This window comes from Salmo trutta, unplaced genomic scaffold, assembly GCF_901001165.1.
Source record: "Salmo trutta unplaced genomic scaffold, fSalTru1.1, whole genome shotgun sequence".
Classification (NCBI taxonomy): domain Eukaryota; kingdom Metazoa; phylum Chordata; class Actinopteri; order Salmoniformes; family Salmonidae; genus Salmo; species Salmo trutta.
The window spans coordinates 27,983-45,318 of NW_021823049.1; the positions used below are offsets into that span (position 1 = coordinate 27,983).

The 17,336-nt window shown below is 42.5% G+C and overlaps 2 protein-coding genes across 2 annotated transcripts; both read left to right on the forward strand.

Moving 5' to 3' along the window:
* The first annotated feature begins 8,067 nt into the window (after nt 1-8,067).
* Nucleotides 8,068-9,370, forward strand: LOC115188471 (uncharacterized). Its single transcript, XM_029747341.1, has 3 exons — nt 8,068-8,565; nt 8,957-9,218; nt 9,363-9,370. Exons 1-3 carry the CDS (start codon nt 8,083-8,085, stop codon nt 9,368-9,370), a joined length of 753 nt encoding a protein of 250 aa, XP_029603201.1. The 5' UTR covers nt 8,068-8,082.
* On the forward strand, nt 9,293-16,990 carry LOC115188472 (TOG array regulator of axonemal microtubules protein 1-like; the record flags this gene model as incomplete). Its single annotated transcript, XM_029747342.1, has 5 exons — nt 9,293-9,689; nt 9,888-9,993; nt 10,128-10,363; nt 15,955-16,113; nt 16,860-16,990. Coding segments are annotated over exons 1-5 (829 nt in total), but the record flags the coding sequence as incomplete, so codon positions are not given.
* Between the last annotated feature and the right edge of the window lie 346 nt (nt 16,991-17,336).

Genomic DNA, 17,336 nt, shown 5'->3' on the forward strand with positions numbered 1-17,336 from the left:
TGCAGATGAGCTTCCCTGAGATGGTTTCTGACAGTTTGTGCAGAAATTCTTCAATTGTGCAAATCCACAGTTTCATCAGCTGTCTGGGTGGCTGGTCTCAGATGATCCCGCTGGTGAAGAAAATGGATGTGGAGGTCCTGGGCTGGCGTGGTTACACGTGGTCTGCGGTTGTGAGACTTATTGGACGTACTGCGGTTTATGGTAGAGAAATTAACATTCTATTCTCTGGCAACAGCTTTGGAAGACACTCCAGCAGCCGCATGGCGAATTGACCGCTCCCTCAAAATTTGAAAGATCTGTAGCATTGTGTTGTGTAACAAAACTGCACATTTTAGAGTAGCCTTTTATTGTCCCCAGCACAAGGTGCACCTGTGTAAGGATCATGGTGTTTAATCAGCTTCTTGATATGCCACAGCTGTCAGGTGGATCGATTATCTTGGTGAAGGAGAAATGCTCACTAACAAGGATGTAAACAAATGTGTGCACAAAATATGTATATACAGTTGAAGTCGGAGGTTTACATACACTAAGGTTGGAGTCATTAAAACCCATTTTTCAACCACTCCACAAATGTCTTGTTAACAAACTATAGTTTTGGCAAGTTGGTTAGGACATCTACTTTGTGCATGACACAAGTAATTTTTCCAACAATTGTTTACAGACAGATTATTTCACTTATAATTCACTGTATCACAATTCCAATGGGTCAGAAGTTTACATACCTTTAAACAGGTACGAAAATTCCAGAAAATGATGTCATGGCTTTAGAAGCTTCTGATAGGCTAATTGACAACATTTGAGTCAATTGGAGGTGGATGTATTTCAAGGCCTACCTTCAAACTCAGTGCCTCTTTGCTTGACATCATGGGAAAATCAAAAGAAATCAGCCAAGACCTCAGAAATAAAATTGTAGACCTCCACAAGCCTGGTTCATCCTTGGGAGCAAATTCCAAATGCCTGAAGGTACCACGTTCATCTGTACAAACAATAGAACGCAAGTATAAACACCATGGGACCACGCAGCCGTCATTCCGCTCAGGAAGGAGATGTGTTCTGTCTCCTAGAGATGAACGTACTTTGGTGCGAAAAGTGCAAATCAATCTCAGAACAACAGCAAAGGACCTTGTGAAGATGCTGGAGGAAACAGGTACAAAAGTATCTTTATCCACAGTAAAACGAGTCCTATATTGACATAACCTGAAAGGCCGCTCAGCAAGGAAGAAGCCACTGCTCCAAAACCGGCATAAAAAAAACAGACTCAGGTTTGCAACTGTACATGGGGACAAAGATTGTACTTTTTGGAGAAATGTCCTCTGGTATGATGAAACAAAATCAGACCTGTTTGGCCATAATGGCCATCATTATGTTTGGAGGAAAAAGGGGGAGGCTTGCAAGCCGAAGAACACCATCCCAACCGTGAATCACAGGGGTGGCAGCATCATGTTGTGGGGTGCTTTGCTACAGGAGGGACTGGTGCACTTCACAAAATAGATGGCATCATGAGGGAGGATATGTGGATATATTAAAGCAAAATCTCAAAACATCAGTCAGGAAGTTAAAGCTTGGTCGCAAATGGGTCTTCCAAATGGACAATGACCCCAAGCATACTTCCAAAGTTGTGGCAAAATGGCTTAAGGACAACAAAGGCAAGGTATTGGAGTGGCCATCACAAAGCCCTGACCTCAATCCTATAGAAAATGTGTGGGCAGGACTGAAAAAGCGTGTGTGTGCAAGAAGGCCTACAAACCTGATTCAGTTACACCAGCTCTGCCAACTTATCGTGGGAAGCTTTTGGAAGGCTACCCAAAACGTTTGACCCAAGTTAAACATTTTAAAGGCAATGCTACCAAATACTAATTGAGTGTATGTACACTTCCGACCCACTGGGAATGTGATGAAAGAAATACAAGCTGAAATAAATCAATCTCTCTACTATTATTCTGACATTTCACATTCTTAACATAAAGTGGTGATCCTAACTAACCTAAGACAGGGGATTTTTACTAGGATTCAATTTCAGGAATTGTGAAAAACTGAGTTTAAATGTATTTGGCTAAGGTGTATGTAAACTTCCGACTTCAACTGTATACGGATATGTATATAAACTCAGCAAAAAAAGAAACGTCCTCTCATTGTCAACTGCATTTATTTACACTTAACATGTGTAAATATTTGTATGAACATAACAAGATTCAACAGCTGAGACAAACTGAACCAGTTCCACAGAAATGTGACTAACAGAAAGGGAATAATGTGTCCCTGAACAAAGGGGGGTCAGAATCAAAAGTTACAGTCAGTATCTGGTGTGGCCACAAACTGCATTAAGTACTGCAGTGCATCTCCTCCTCATGGACTGCACCAGATTTGCCAGTTCTTGCTGTGAGATGTTACCCCACTCTTCCACCAAGGCACCTGCAAGTTCCTGGACATTTCTGGGGGGATTGGCCCTAGCTCTCACACTCCGATCCAACAGGTCCCAGAGGTGCTCAATGGGATTGAGATCCGGGCTCTTCGCTGACCATGGCAGAACACTGATATTCCTGTCTTGCAGGAAATCATGCACAGAACGAGCAGTATGGCTGGTGGCATTGTCATGCTGGAGGGTCATGTCAGGATGAGCCTGCAGGAAGTGTACCACATGAGGGAGGAGGATGTCTTCCCTGTAATACACAGCGTTGAGACTGCCTGCAATGACAACACCTCCAAATCGATCCCGCTTCAGAGTACAGGCCTCGGTGTAACGTTCATTCTTTCGACGATAAACGTGAATCCGACCATCACCCCTGGTGAGACAAAACCGCGACTCGTCAGTGAAGAGCACTTTTTGGCAGTCCTGTCTGGTCCAGCGACGGTGGGTTTGTGCCCATAGGCGACGCTTTTGCCAGTGATGTCTGGTGAGGACCTGCCTTACAACAGGCCTACAAGCACTCAGTCCAGCCTCTCAGCCTATTGCGGACAGTCTGAGCACTGATGGAGGGATTGTGCGTTCCTGGTGTAACTCGGGCAGTTGTTGTTGCCATCCTGTACCTGTCCCCCAGACGTGATGTTTGGATGTACCGATCCTGTGCAGGTGTTGTTACACGTGGTCTGCCACTGCGAGGATTTTTAAATGTATTTTATTTTATTTCACCTTTATTTAACCAGGTAGGCAAGTTGAGAACAAGTTCTCATTTACAATTGCGACCTGGCCAAGATAAAGCAAAGCAGTTCCACAACATACAATAACACAGAGTTACAAATGGAGTAAAACAAACATACCGTCAACAATACAGTAGAAAAATAAGTCTATCTATATACAATGTGAGCAAATGAGGTGAGATAAGGGAGGTAAAGGCAAAAAAGGCCATGGTGGCAAAGTAAATACAATATAGCAAGTAAAACACTGGAATGGTGGATTTGTAGTAGAGGAAAGTGCAAAGTAGAAATAAATAATGGGGTGCAAAGGAGCAAAATAAATCAAATAAATAAATACAGTAGGGGAAGGGGTAGTTGTTTGGGCTAAATTATAGATGGGCTATGTACAGGTGCAGTGATCTGTGAGCTTGTAACGATTGGCGTCGGGTGATGAGGAAGCGGACCAAAACGCAGCTGGGAGCGAACATATGTTTATTCTTTTACACCGAAATAAACATGTACACAAAATCAAGAAAATACCGATACGTTACTGCTCCAACAAAAAGAGACAACAACCCACAAACATCGTGGGGGGAAAGGAACTTAAATGTGATTCCCAATCAGACATAACTAGCGACAGCTGTCTGATTGGAAATCACCCCCAGCCCAACATAGAAATAAACCACAAAGAAAGGCTATAACAAAACATAGAAAATAAACCATAGAAATACCACACCCTGACCAAAATAGCAGAGTTCCCCTGGTCAGGGCGTGACAGAGCTGCTCTGACAGCTGGTGCTTAAAGCTAGTGAGGGAGATAAGTGTTTCCAGTTTCAGAGATTTTTGTAGTTCGTTCCAGTCATTGGCAACAGAGAACTGGAAGGAGAGATGGCCAAAGGAGGAATTGGCTCTGGGGGTGACCAGAGATATACCTGCTGGAGCGCGTGCTACAGGTGGGTGCTGCTATGGTGACCAGTGAGCGGAGATAAGGGGGGACTTTACCTAGCAGGGTCTTGTAGATGACCTGGATCCAGTGGGTTTGGCGACGATTATGAAGCGAAGGCCAGCCAACGAGAGCGTACAGGTCGCAGTGGTGGGTAGTATATGGGGCTGTGATAAACTGCATCCAGTTTGTTGAGTTATTAGAGGCTGTTTTGTAAATGACATCGCCGAAGTCAAGGTTTGGTAGGATGGTCAGTTTTACGAGGGTATGTTTGGCAGAATGAGTGAAGGATGCTTTGTTGCGAAATAGGAAGCCAATTCTAGATTTAACTTTGGATTGGAGATGTTTGATGTGAGTCTTGAAGGTGTCGGGTCGCGTCAATTCAAATCTGGTATTACAACAAAATAGTTAGCAAAGAGTAACTCCTGTTTTCTTTGTACTTTAATTAATGCAAACACTTGAATGGTAAATATGATGTTCGTATATACGGTCTCACTGTAACACCACGCAGGGCAAAACAGCAAAGAGAACATCACATCCTTTGTTCTCCCTTATATACTCTGACAGAGATAGTTCCTGCTCACTGCTGGCCTGTCAGAGGGAGGATGAGCATGGTTTAAACTTACTCATCCTATCGTTGGCGTGCAGGCTGGTCCCAACCTCGTGACGCACTTCCTGTTGCCGGGTGTAGTTATTGTCTTTAGCAGTGACTTATCTATAGTTTATATACTTAATATTGTATCATAGCTTCCCTGGTATATTATATAGGTTATGCAAACAAATAGCCAGTTCAATCCTAATAAAGGAGTTTACAGTCTAACCAGACACCTAGGTATTTGTAGTTGTCCACATATTCTAAGTCAGAACTGTCCAGAGTAGTGATGCTGGACAGGCGGGCAGGTGCAGGCAGCGATCGGTTGAAGAGCATGCATTTAGTTTTACTTGTATTTAGGAGCAGTTGGAGGCCACGGAAGGAGAGTTGTATGGCATTGAAGCTCGTCTGGACGGTTGTTAATACCATTTTCAACAAAAAAAATCCAGATTTTTATTACTTCATTTTTGTGACCCAAAATTGGTGACTCGGTCATGCCGAACTAGCGACATTCTGGACTGGCCTAAAAAAAAAAAAACATTTTAAAACCATTTTCACCAAAAATTGCAGATTTTTATTTTTGTCACCCAAAAACGATGACTCCGATCATGCCGAAATAGCGACATTCTGGACAGGCCTAAAAAAAGATTTTTAAACCATTTTCAAAAAATAGCGCAGATTTTTTTTTTTCATTTTCGTGACACAAAAACGGTGACTCCGGTCATGCCGAACTAGAGACATTCTGGAAAGGCCTAAAATAACATTTTAAAACCATTTTCACAAAAAATTACAGATTTTTATTTTTGTCATCCAAAAACGGTGACTCCGGTCATACCTAACTAGCGACATTCTGGACAGGCCTAAAAAAAGATTTTAATGCCATTTTCAAAAAAAGTGCTGATATTTTCCCCTTCATATTCGTGACACAAAAACGGTGACTCCGGTCATGCCGACATAGCGACATTCTGGAAAGGCCTAAAATAACATTTTAAAACCATTTTCACAAAAAAGTGAACATTTTTATTTTTGTGATCCAAAAACGGTGACTCCGGTCATGCCGAACTAGCGACATTCTGGACAGGCCTAAAAAAAGATTTTAAAACCATTTTCACAAAAAAGCGCAGATATTTTTTTTTCATTTTTGTGACACAAAAACGGTGACTCCGGTCATGCCGAATTAGCGACATTCTGGAAAGGCCTAAAATAACATTTTAAAACCATTTTCACAGGTGCGGGCAGTGATCGGTTGAAGAGCATGTATTTAGTTTTACTTGGATTTAAGAGCAGTTGGAGGCCACGGAAGGAAAGTTGTATGGCATTGAAGCTCGTCTGAAGGTTAGTTAACACAGTGTCCAAAGAAGGGCCAGAAGTATACAGAATGGTGTCGTCTGCGTAGAGGTGGATCAGAGACTCACCAGCAGCAAGAGCGACATCATTGATGTATACAGAGAAGAGAGTTTGCCCAAGAATTGAACCCTGTGGCACCCCCATAGAGACTGCCAGAGGTCCGGACAACAGACCCTCCGATTTGACACACTGAACTCTATCAGAGAAGTAGTTGGTAAACCAGGCGATGGAATCATTTGAGAAACCAAGGCTATTGAGTCTGCCGATGAGGATGTGGTGATTGACAGAGTCGAAAGCTTTGGCCAGGTCAATGAATACGGCAGCACAGTATTGTTTCTTATCGATGGCGGTTACGATATCGTTTAGGACCTTGAGCATGGCTGAGGTGCACCCATGACCAGCTCTGAAACCAGATTGCATAGCGGAGAAGGTGCGGTGGGATTCGAAATGGTCGGTAATCTGTTTGTTGACTTGGCTTTCGAAGACCTTAGAAAGGCAGGGTAGGATGGATATAGGTCTGTAGCAATTTGGGTCAAGAGTGTCCCCTCCTTTGAAGAGGGGGATGACAGCAGCAGCTTTCCAATCTATGGGAATCTCAGACGACACGAGAGGTTGAACAGGCTAGTAATAGGGGTTGCAATAATTTCGGCAGATCATTTTAGAAAGAAAGGGTCCAGATTGTCTAGCCCGGCTGATTTGTAGGGGTCCAGATTTTGCAGCTCTTTCAGAACATCAGGTGAATGGATTTGGGAGAAGGAGAAATGGGGAAGGCTTGGGCGAGTAGCTGTGGGGGGTGCAGTGCTGTTGACTGCAGTAGGGGTAGCCAGGTGGAAAGCATGGCCAGCCGTAGAAAAATGCTTCTTGAAATTCTCAATTATAGTGGGTTTATCGGTGGTGACAGAGTTTCCTATCCTCAGTACAGTGGGCAGTTGGGAGGAGGTGTTCTTATTCTCCATGGACTTTACAAAGTCCCAGAACTTTTTTGAATTTGTGTTGCAGGAAGCAAATTTCTGCTGAGGATGATCAGCTGTCCGTCCTGTCTCCCTGTTGTGCTGTCTTAGGCGTCTCACAGTACGGACATTTCAATTTATTACCCTGGCCACATCTGCAGTCCTCATGCCTCCTTGCAGCATGCCTAAGACACATTCACGCAGATGAGCAAGGACCATGAGCATCTTTCTTTTGGTGTTTTTCAGAGTCAGTAGAAAGGCCTGTTTAGTGTCCTAAGTTTTCATAACTGTGACCTTAATTGCCTACCGTCTGTAAGCTGTTAGTGTCTTAATGACTGTTCCACAGGTGCATGTTCAATAATTGTTTATGGTTCATTGAACAAGCATGGGAAACAGTGTTTAAACCCTTCACAATGAAGATCTGTGAAGTTACATGGATTTTTACAAATTATCTTTGAAAGACAGGGTCCTAAAAAATGGATGTTTCCTTTTTTGCTTAGTTTATATATATATAGTATTTACAAATTCATCACATGTTTATGATTTTATATGGGAATCAAAAAGCTTTCATGGATGTTCACCATGTGCTCAGTGCTGTCAACAGACCCCATTATGACAACACAATGTAACGGAATCCTTGCCATGATATCATTGCTGGTTCCATCTGACAAGCAAAATATCATTTCCACTCTTTTCATGATAGATCTCTCACAGAGATAGGTTAAGTTCTTATTTTGATAGTGTTAATATTTATCATCAATGGCTTATCGAGGAAGAAAGTTTGACAAACTCCAGAAGGAGAACTCTCAGATATAGAGCGTCATCAAAAACTTGAGGAAGCAAAACATGGCTTTAAACCAACAGGATGACCAGGACAAGTTTTCAAGTTTTGTAAGGCTCATCAGTTTTTCAAAAATATCACTGTGTTTATTTTGTGGTTTCATAGACATACAGTAGGCCTACATCCATAACATCTTTAGCTTAAAAGCTTTATATGACACACTGTAGAAACTATTTTGACTACTTCCCTTCTGCTATTCATTTCATACTGTACCATTGTGATCCAGGGCCATCAGGAGAGCTACCCAATCCCAGAGGGCCATCGGGGCTTCATAAGTGATGCCAGACTTCTGCAGATGCAGAGAGCTGAGAGAGAGGCCATGGAAGCAAAGCAAAGAAAGATAAGTGCTATCCATGAGAATTATGTCCGGACTGCTCTCATCGGGGTTGGCAGCACCTTCGCGCACCACTTCGTCCCCTCTATTCAGTGCATTCCGCAGCCGAAAGCTCCACCGAGGCCTTTGCCACGAAGGCTTGAACACATAGCTCTGGCCCCACTGAAGAACGTGGTGGGGGTGGACGGAGCCCAAGTTCGACCCGGATCTCACTCTCTGGAGTCCATAGAGGTAAATAAGTCATTCAGCAGCAGTAGCGTGCGGCCTGTTCCCGTCCCTCCCGCTGGAGCTCCCTCCAAGAGGGGCAAGAAGAAGAAGGGCAGGCGGGGAGTCAAAGCCCTGAAAGTCCAGTTGGACCAGGCCTGTGCTGACAACAACGGACCCATTGACCTGATGGAGGAGGTGAGGGACATCGAGGCTCACCTGAAGGAGGAGGCCTGGAAGGTAGGATGGACTTTGAATTTATTGTAAATGTGAAAATTTGTGAAAACACAAGTGTAGACCTTACTGTGAAACCAACAGTGCAGTTCAAGAAGAGTTAGGAAAATATTTAACAAATAAACTAATGTAAACAATAATAATAATAAAAGTAACACAATGACATAACAATAACGACGCTATATACAGGGGGTATCGGTACCGAGTCAGTGTGCGGGGGTACAGATTAGTTAAGGGGGTACAGTGTGCGGGGGTACAGGTTAGAAAGGATACTATCTTTGACGGCATGATAGAGTAGATCCTAGAATACAGGATCTCTCTGTGTATTAGTTTATGTATATACTAGTTCTATATGCATTTCTATGATGGGAGCAATCTTTTCTGGTCTACGCCAAAGGTGGTACATGAGGTGAAGGCCATGGGCAGGAGAAGTTTGGGCTCGGCCATGTCCATGGGGGAAATAGCCACCAGCTCTCTGGGAAGCCTGAGCTCAGTGGATATGAACACCCCTGCGGAGCTCCGTGACTACTTGGATGTTGGGACCCCGGTAAAGTCGCGTGACAGCCCACCCAGGCCTGCTCCCCCTCCTACCAAGCCCAGGAGCAAACTGCCTCGGCCTACAAGGTTCCTTAGCCTCCAAAAGGCTGACACCGGCTCAGGTCAGTCCCTCTCATGTACTCACACTAATTTAAATTAGACAGAGAGATGAAGCTAGGTAGACTGATAGTAGGAAGGGAAGGGACACAAATGGCTTTAGCCCAGGGCTAAGACATTTTTCCACACTTGCTTTGCCTGTTGCACAGTGAGATAACCTTTGCTCAAGGCGAATTAGACCCTGCTTCTGAGCAGGGTGAGCACCAAAAAATGTGTGCTAAATTTAAAATGATATCATAATGAACTAAGATGTTCTAGTGTTAAAAGCTACAAACAGATATGGAAATGAGTAAATACATAAATACAGTTCACAGAGAGATAGATGTCTGCTGTCAACCCATAGACAAGAAGGCAGCCAGTGAGCCAAAGGGCCAAATAAAGAAAAGTCAGGACCAGGCCAGATTGCAGCCCCTGTCCAACCCAGAGCAGGCCCTGACTAAGACCTTCAAGCTGCTCCACTCTGCCTCTGATGACTGGTGAGCATTCACTGTAGACAAGACCAATGGAGCTAGGCTAAAGGAAGCACAGTGTAGTGTCCTTGGAAATGTAGATTTGAGCTACAGAGCGTAGAAACTTCTGAAATTAAGAGACCAGAGTCCTAATTGATGAACATCATTATAATGTTTTTGGAAAATGTTGTGGAAATTGCTTACGTTTCTTTCACTGAATTGCAGGGAGAAGAAGATCGAGGGCTTGACCTCTGTCCGTGTGATGGCTCAGAACCACATGGACATACTGATGCCTAAACTCCATGATATCTGCCTTGCCATTATAAATGAGGTAGCTGTATTCATTCACTGCCCCAATCTGCTACATTTGGAGAACAAGTGAAATTATTGTGTCACGTTTCTGATGTTCGTGGGTTGTACTGCTCAACATTAATAGCTGGTCCTGTGCATGTTATTATGATTCAGGTGAAGAACCTGCGCTCTGCAGTGTCCTGTGCTGCCATGGCCACACTGGGTGACATGTACGTCCACCTCCAGAGGGCCATGGACAGTGAGGTGGAGGGGACGGCACGCGTGCTGCTGCACAAAGCTAGCGAGGCCAACACCTTCATCCGGCAGGGCGCCAACTGTGCCCTGGGTCACATGGTGCAGAGCTGCACCCCTACCCGTGTCATGAATGCCCTGCTGGTCGGTGGGCTGAGGTAAAGAGGGAGAGGGGTCAATTAACACTCACTAAGGGGTAGATCCGGACTTCCACAAATGTTCACTTTGTCTCACATTGAAAGTTTGACTCGAGTGGAAGTTAGGATTCACTCCAAACAGACCTGAACTTTCTGGTGCAAAATGGTCACTGCTCGCTTAGGTATACCACACATTAAATTAGATTCAACTTTACTGTCATAATACAAATACAGTACAACGAAATGCAGTTAGCATCTGACCAGAAGTGCAAATAAAAGAGTGCAAAAAATGTACAAGTAAAACAATTAAGTACAATGTATGTTATTAAGTGGGATGTATAAATGTGCAATGAAGGCAAATGGCAAGTACAAATGGCAAGTCTAAATGTGCAATGAAGGCAAGTATTAGGGCCGGGACAATGCCAGTATCGCAATATATTTTCAATGGCAAAAATGAAAACACAAAGCAGATCTCACTCTTTGGTCCTTTAAAAACCTGCTGTATAAATCCGCTTCGTGTTTTGGATACTGGTATCGTCCCGGACCTAATTAGCAGTGGATGTATGTCATCTCTACACAAGAACATTTGTTAACACTTTATATGAAAGTGATGCTCCAGAGCAGGGCCGGCTCTAGCCTCTTTAGCCTCTTGGGGAGGTTTGGTTGGGAGGCCCCCACACCAAGCGGGCCCCCAAAAATTATGGCACCCCTCTTGACGGCGGAGAGAAACATGTGCATATTAAAGTTAATTTCCTGTAATTCGACACTACAGTAAATGGTGACCCCGATGTGATATATCTTACAGATACTTTGGACTAAATTTGAGTTTATTCTATTCTATTATTCTATTGGGGCAGCAGGTAGCCTAGTGGTTAGCGCGTTGGACTTGTAACCAAAAGGTTGCAAGATTGAATCCCCGAGCTGACAAGGTAAAAATCTGTCGTTCTGCCCCTGAACAAGGCAGTTAACCCACTGTTCCTAGGCCGTCATTGAAAATAAGAGTTTGTTCTTAACTGACTTGCCACATGTTCATTATATATGATCATTTTATTTGTTTACAAATAAAATTATCATATATAATGAACACGTGGCCTACGTGAAGGCGAATATGCAAGCAATCTATATTTTTGAGTTATGGAAATCGACTCGTATTAATGATTTGATCAAAAAAGGCAAGAATGTTCTCACATTTGATTCGAATAGGGTTGAAATTCTTTAGTGCTGGCAATATGCACTGAGTATACTTAACATAGGGGGGGCGGGGGGGTCTGGTGAACACGTCAGGGTTCTATGGCCGCAGGCAGAACAGCAGAAACAGGGTCAGCAGCACGACCAGGTGGACTAGGGACGGGGACAGCCAGGAGTCGTCAGGCCAGATAGTCCTGAGGCATGGTCCTAGGGCTCAGGTCCTCCGAGAGGGGAGAGCGAGAAAGATAGGAGAATTAGAGGGAGCATATATATGATCACACAGGACACCAGATAAGACAGGAGAATTACACCGGATATAACATAATGACCCTAGCCCCCCGTTCAAAGGCACTTAAATATTGTCTTGCCCATTCACCCTCTGAATGGCACACATACACAATCCATGTCCATATTGTCTGTCACGACTTCCGCCGAGGTCGGTCCCTCTCCTTGTTCGGGCGGCGTTCGGCGGTCTACGTCACCGACCTTCTAGCCATCGCCGATCTACTTTTCATTTTCCATTTGTTTTGTCCTTGTCTTACACACCTGATTTCATTCCCCCAATTACTTGTTCATTATTTAACCCTCTGTTCCTCCATGTTTGTTTGTGAGTGATTGTTTGTTTGTAATACGGTCCGTTATTGTGGCCTCGAATTATTGCGTTGTATTTGTGAATATTTGAGTAAATTATGTTTATTACTCATATCTGCTGTCCTGCGCCTGACTCCTCTACACCAGCTACACACAGGCAATATTACATTGTCTCAAAACTTTAAAATCCTTATTTAACCTGTCACCTCCCCTTCATTTATACTGATTGAAGTGGATTTAACAAGTGACATCAATAATTGGATTCACCTGGTCAGTCTGTCATGGAAAGAGAATACGTTCTTAATGTTTTGTATACTCAGTGTATTGACATGCATAAGAAAAAATACGAGAATGTTAATTCTAAAGCTTGCTGTGCTTTTACTCGGGAAAAACTAATAGCAACACAGCAAACTACTGATGAACTTCCCAGAGGAAATCAGAGCGCAGCATAGAGCAATTGGAAGCAGAACTTCAAGCATATGAAAAAGAGAATGATCAGACTAGGTCATTTCTACATGATGCGCAGCGAGATTTGTTAGAACAGAGCACAAATAGGCTCCAACGCGACATGTCTGACTGAGATGCAGATAGCTGCAAAGTCAGTCCCACCTAGGGTGTGGCCATGCCAGAGTATGTGAGCGGAGTGAGGAGTGGAGCTTGCCCTATTTGACTGGATCGTGGAGCAAGTTTCCCAGAGGCTGGAGCTTCGACTTTCTCGCCCCCTTCAATTTCGCTCCAGTAGTGCTCCAGTAGCACTCATTTTACAAGCTCAGGGCATGCCCGGCCCAACATGCATTTGTAGTCTACTTGTGTGCTGCTATAGCACCTTGCTTTAGCTACTGTCATCTAATATTCTAAATATCTTCATAAAGAAGCTGATAAAACACACAGGTGAAAAATCAAGGAGACTTACAAAGATGAGGAGGACCAAGAGGAAGAGAGGGAGTGCGGTTATGTAGTGTCCACAACTAAAGAATGAAAAGACAGGTATCCCGAAAGCATGTACTTACTACGTGTACATGCTAACAGAAAGGAACGAGGTGGGTAGCTAGCTAAGTGTGTCATTTTAGCGCATTATTTATAAACAAAAAATAATCTCTAAAAAGTTCCGTTAATTTTCCTTCTATTATCTACACAATAGGCCATCATTGATGGCATGTTAACTAACTCTATTACCTCTTTCAAGGAGCGTTCTGTTTTGATAGGGATATTTGACCTAAAATCCTTTAGGCCTACCTACAGAACAAAATAAAAATAACTACGCATCCCTGCCCAGCCTGGCATTAGTGGCCCAAACGGTGTTTAGCATCCCAAGTGGCTCTGCAAGAGCTGAGAGCGTATTCTCTGCGGCTGGCCTGCTCTCCAGGCACAATCACATGAGCCTGAAGCTACAGACTCTGGCCGAACTCATGTTTCTAAAAATGAATTCAAAGGCACTGTAGACTGAGCATAATGAGGCATTTTTATTTTATTTATATTTCATTCTAAGTAAGTCAATCAGCATGTATGTGCAATTTATAGACTATAACGATTTAATACAACAAAATGTTGTTTAAATGCTGAGCTTACACTGAACCCAAACTGGCTGCGCGCGTGCGCCATAGTGTTGACAGTACCAAAATACAACAACTCATTTACAAAAAACACTGCAGCACAAACAAGTTACAACGTGAAATCGCCTCTATCCCATTCATACCTTAGAGGACCAAACTACATCTCCCATAATGCAACGCCCGTACTGTTAGCTTCACAGAAAGGCATGATAGCTAGCAACAGCAGCACTTTTAGCACTCTGTAAACTATATTAATAACAACAATAAAACTCTGAAAGTTACATGTTTCTATAGTCTCACATTCCCTTATAACAACAATATCTACAGCATTAACCTTGGGATGTTTTATTTATTTCACGATATGGACTTCTACAAAGGAGTCATATCAAGACACACCTTTCTCTCTGTGTTTTCTCGGACTGAAGAGAACGGCAGCTACGGGTAGCACCAGGGTGTTAGTAGGTGACGCATGCACCCAGATGAAATAAAATACATTTAATGAAACAAAACCCGAAGATGTTAACATCATTCAGCTACTGTAACTGCCTACCTAACATCAACAGGCAGCACCAGTAGCGCAACAATTAAAAATAGACACCAAAAGTAAAGTTCCTGGCGATCAAAGCGATCTGACTCCCCCCTTCTGTCTGAACTTGGAATATTCCTGTTCGCGGGCTTTGGCCCTCAACCTGGTTGTTCTGTTCTGCGTTGTGTACTATTCTAATAATTTGAAGTTTGATGGAATAACCATTTTAACTCTACTACAAATACATTTCGTATTAGGCTACACGTCTGACTCCTGACCTATTTAGAGTGTTTATATGCAGTTTAATACGACATGTAGCCTACTTGAAATTATGAGTGCTTCTTACAGTCACCTTTTCCTGTTGTTTACTTAAATACTTCATTCAAATCATATGGTTTGGTTTCAATATTTCGAAACCAAATGGTAGGTTATACACCACGGCTTTCAGCCAATCAGCATTCAGGGCTCGAACCACCCGGTTTATAATTACAATTATCTCACCAACCCCCTCATCACCACTCTGGGTAGCAGAGTTTCATTTGTGTTTACATCTGTAGGTCTGATATCTGATTGGAAGTTCACTTTTATAGTAGCATATTGGTTAACAACTCACATTGTTTTATTTTAACAACTCAGAGGCTTTTAAGAGTCTTAGATTCATTGTCTCTCTCTTTTTCTTTGTTCCTGACCTTCTCTCTCTTTTCTTTGTTCCTGACCTGCGCTAGTGAGATACACTCTCTCTCTCTCCACCCCAGCGACTCTTGGGGCATGGCCTTTCAGGCTATGACTTCTCTCTCTCTCTCCCTCTCTGATCATGCATAAGGTATTGCATTGTAAGGTTTGTTAATGCCTTGTATATGATTTCATAATGTTAAATACCTTTCCACTCTCAGTCCAATTCTTGCTAGTCAATGTCAACTCATTGCCTAATGCTTGCTTGCATATTTTAAGTATCTTTATAGCGTAAAAGATAAACATTTTAATGTATAAATAGTTATATTTCAAATACTACCACACTACAAAGTCAATAAATTTAATATAACCATCAGAAATATTCACATGTTTTCATTTAGGCAGGTCTTAAGAAACATTATGATATTAAACCTCTACGGGATCAGTGTCCCCCCGCGGGACAGTTGAGCTAATGTAGGCAAATGTGATTAGCATGAGGTTGTAAGTAACAAAAACATTTCCCAGGACAGATATGGGCAGAAAGCTTAAATTCTTGTTAATTTAACTGCACTGTCCAATTTACAGTAGGTATTACAGTGAAAGAATATCAATCTATTTGTTTGAGAGAGTGCACAATGTATTGATAAACAATTAGGCACATTTGGGCAGTCTTGATACAACATTTTGAACAGATATACAATGGTTCATTGGATCAGTCTAAGACTTTGCACTGACACTGCTGCCTATTAGTGACCGAAACCGAAATTGCGCCTGGGCTGGAATATAAATACATTTATAAATATGTATATAAATGGTGAGTCAAACCATTAATCAACCATTAACAAATGCCTTGACAATAACTCCTTTATAACTGGTTTATAGTACATTAGTAGTACATTATTAATAATTTACAAATTGTGAACATACTATGATCAAATACCTTATTAATTATCTGATAAATCACTAACAAATCATTTAAAATAGCGTTTATAAATGTGTAAATGACTATTTATAGATTTCTTATTGACATTTACAAATGTAGGAATAACGATTAATCAATGGTAATTAAACTTTTTCCTCAGCCACCGTAACGCTGCGGTGAGGAGCTGCACTGCTCAGCACCTGGAGAGACTGGCTGAGGTCATGGGGATGTCTCGTCTCCTGTCGGGGAAGAAAGACCTCACTGACCGTTTCTTGATTGCCGTCAGTAAACTGGCTGTGGACCCTGCACAGGAAGTCAGGTGGGAAGTTCCTCCTGTAAAGTAGCTTGCTTAAACATATTGGCCGGCCTTAACTTAGGCCGAGATTCAATCCATGACTCGCTATAGCACTAGATTGCCGACAATGCAGCTTGTAAAGGTAATTTACTCTTGAGTTGACATCTGCAGTATTTACCACGAATACAAATTGAAATTGCCTTTAAAAGCCACATTGTCAGCTGTCTACAGCATCTATGCTAAAGGGTGTCATGGATTGAATTGTGGATTTTAGGTATTCCAAAACAACCACAGGTTCTCTTGGAGGGGAATAGTAATTGAAAACAAATAGGAAAAATTATAAACACAAATAAATGCTACGTGGCATAGGAAAATCCAAGTCCAGGCACTCATGTGGGTTTGAAAGTTAAAAAGCCAAAAGCTTAGCCGAAGCCAAAGGATGTTCTTCTCCCATCGCCAACTAGCGACCTCCTGTTGTGACCAATGCACTCTGACACGGTCGCCAGGTGTATGGTGTTTTCTCCGACACATTGGTGCAGCTGGCTTCCAGGTTAAGCGGGCTTTGTGTCAAGAAGTAGTACGGCTTGGCTGGGTTGTGTTCGCAGGACGCATGGCTCTCGACCCTCTTGCAAATTCTACCTAATGTATGTCTTATTTTGATGGGATATTTTTCTCAGGTTGCCATCAATTGAGTACTGTTTTTAATCACAGACAGGAGAAATTATTTGATATGTGCACGTTTAAGATGATATGAATATCTTTGTCCACAGGCATCATGGTCGCAATATCTTGAGAAACGTGGCCACCATGGCGACTTTTGCTAAAATGTGGGACAAATTCGCTCCGAGGAAAGAGCGAGAATCCTTGAGGGAGGTCATCTCAAAGGTTAACCTCAAGAAAGGTACATTCTCTCTGGTTGATTAGAAGAAGTATGACAAATGAGCTGATATGATTACAGAAATCCAGTCCCACTGGGCACAGACATCAGTTCAATGTCTAGTTTTGATTTAAATTTGGGAAATCAACCAAAATGTGAAATCAACCAAAAATGTTGGTTAAAAGTTGGGTGAGAAATATGTGTTTTCCACGTTGATTCACCGTCATCACATAGATTTTTTTGTTGTTGAAATGAGGTGGAAACAATGTTTATTCAACCAGTTTTGGCCCAATGGGATGAATTTAATATACTGTAAGATTATATCTTTCTGGCTTTTCTCTTTTTCAACAGGAATATCTGAATAATCCCC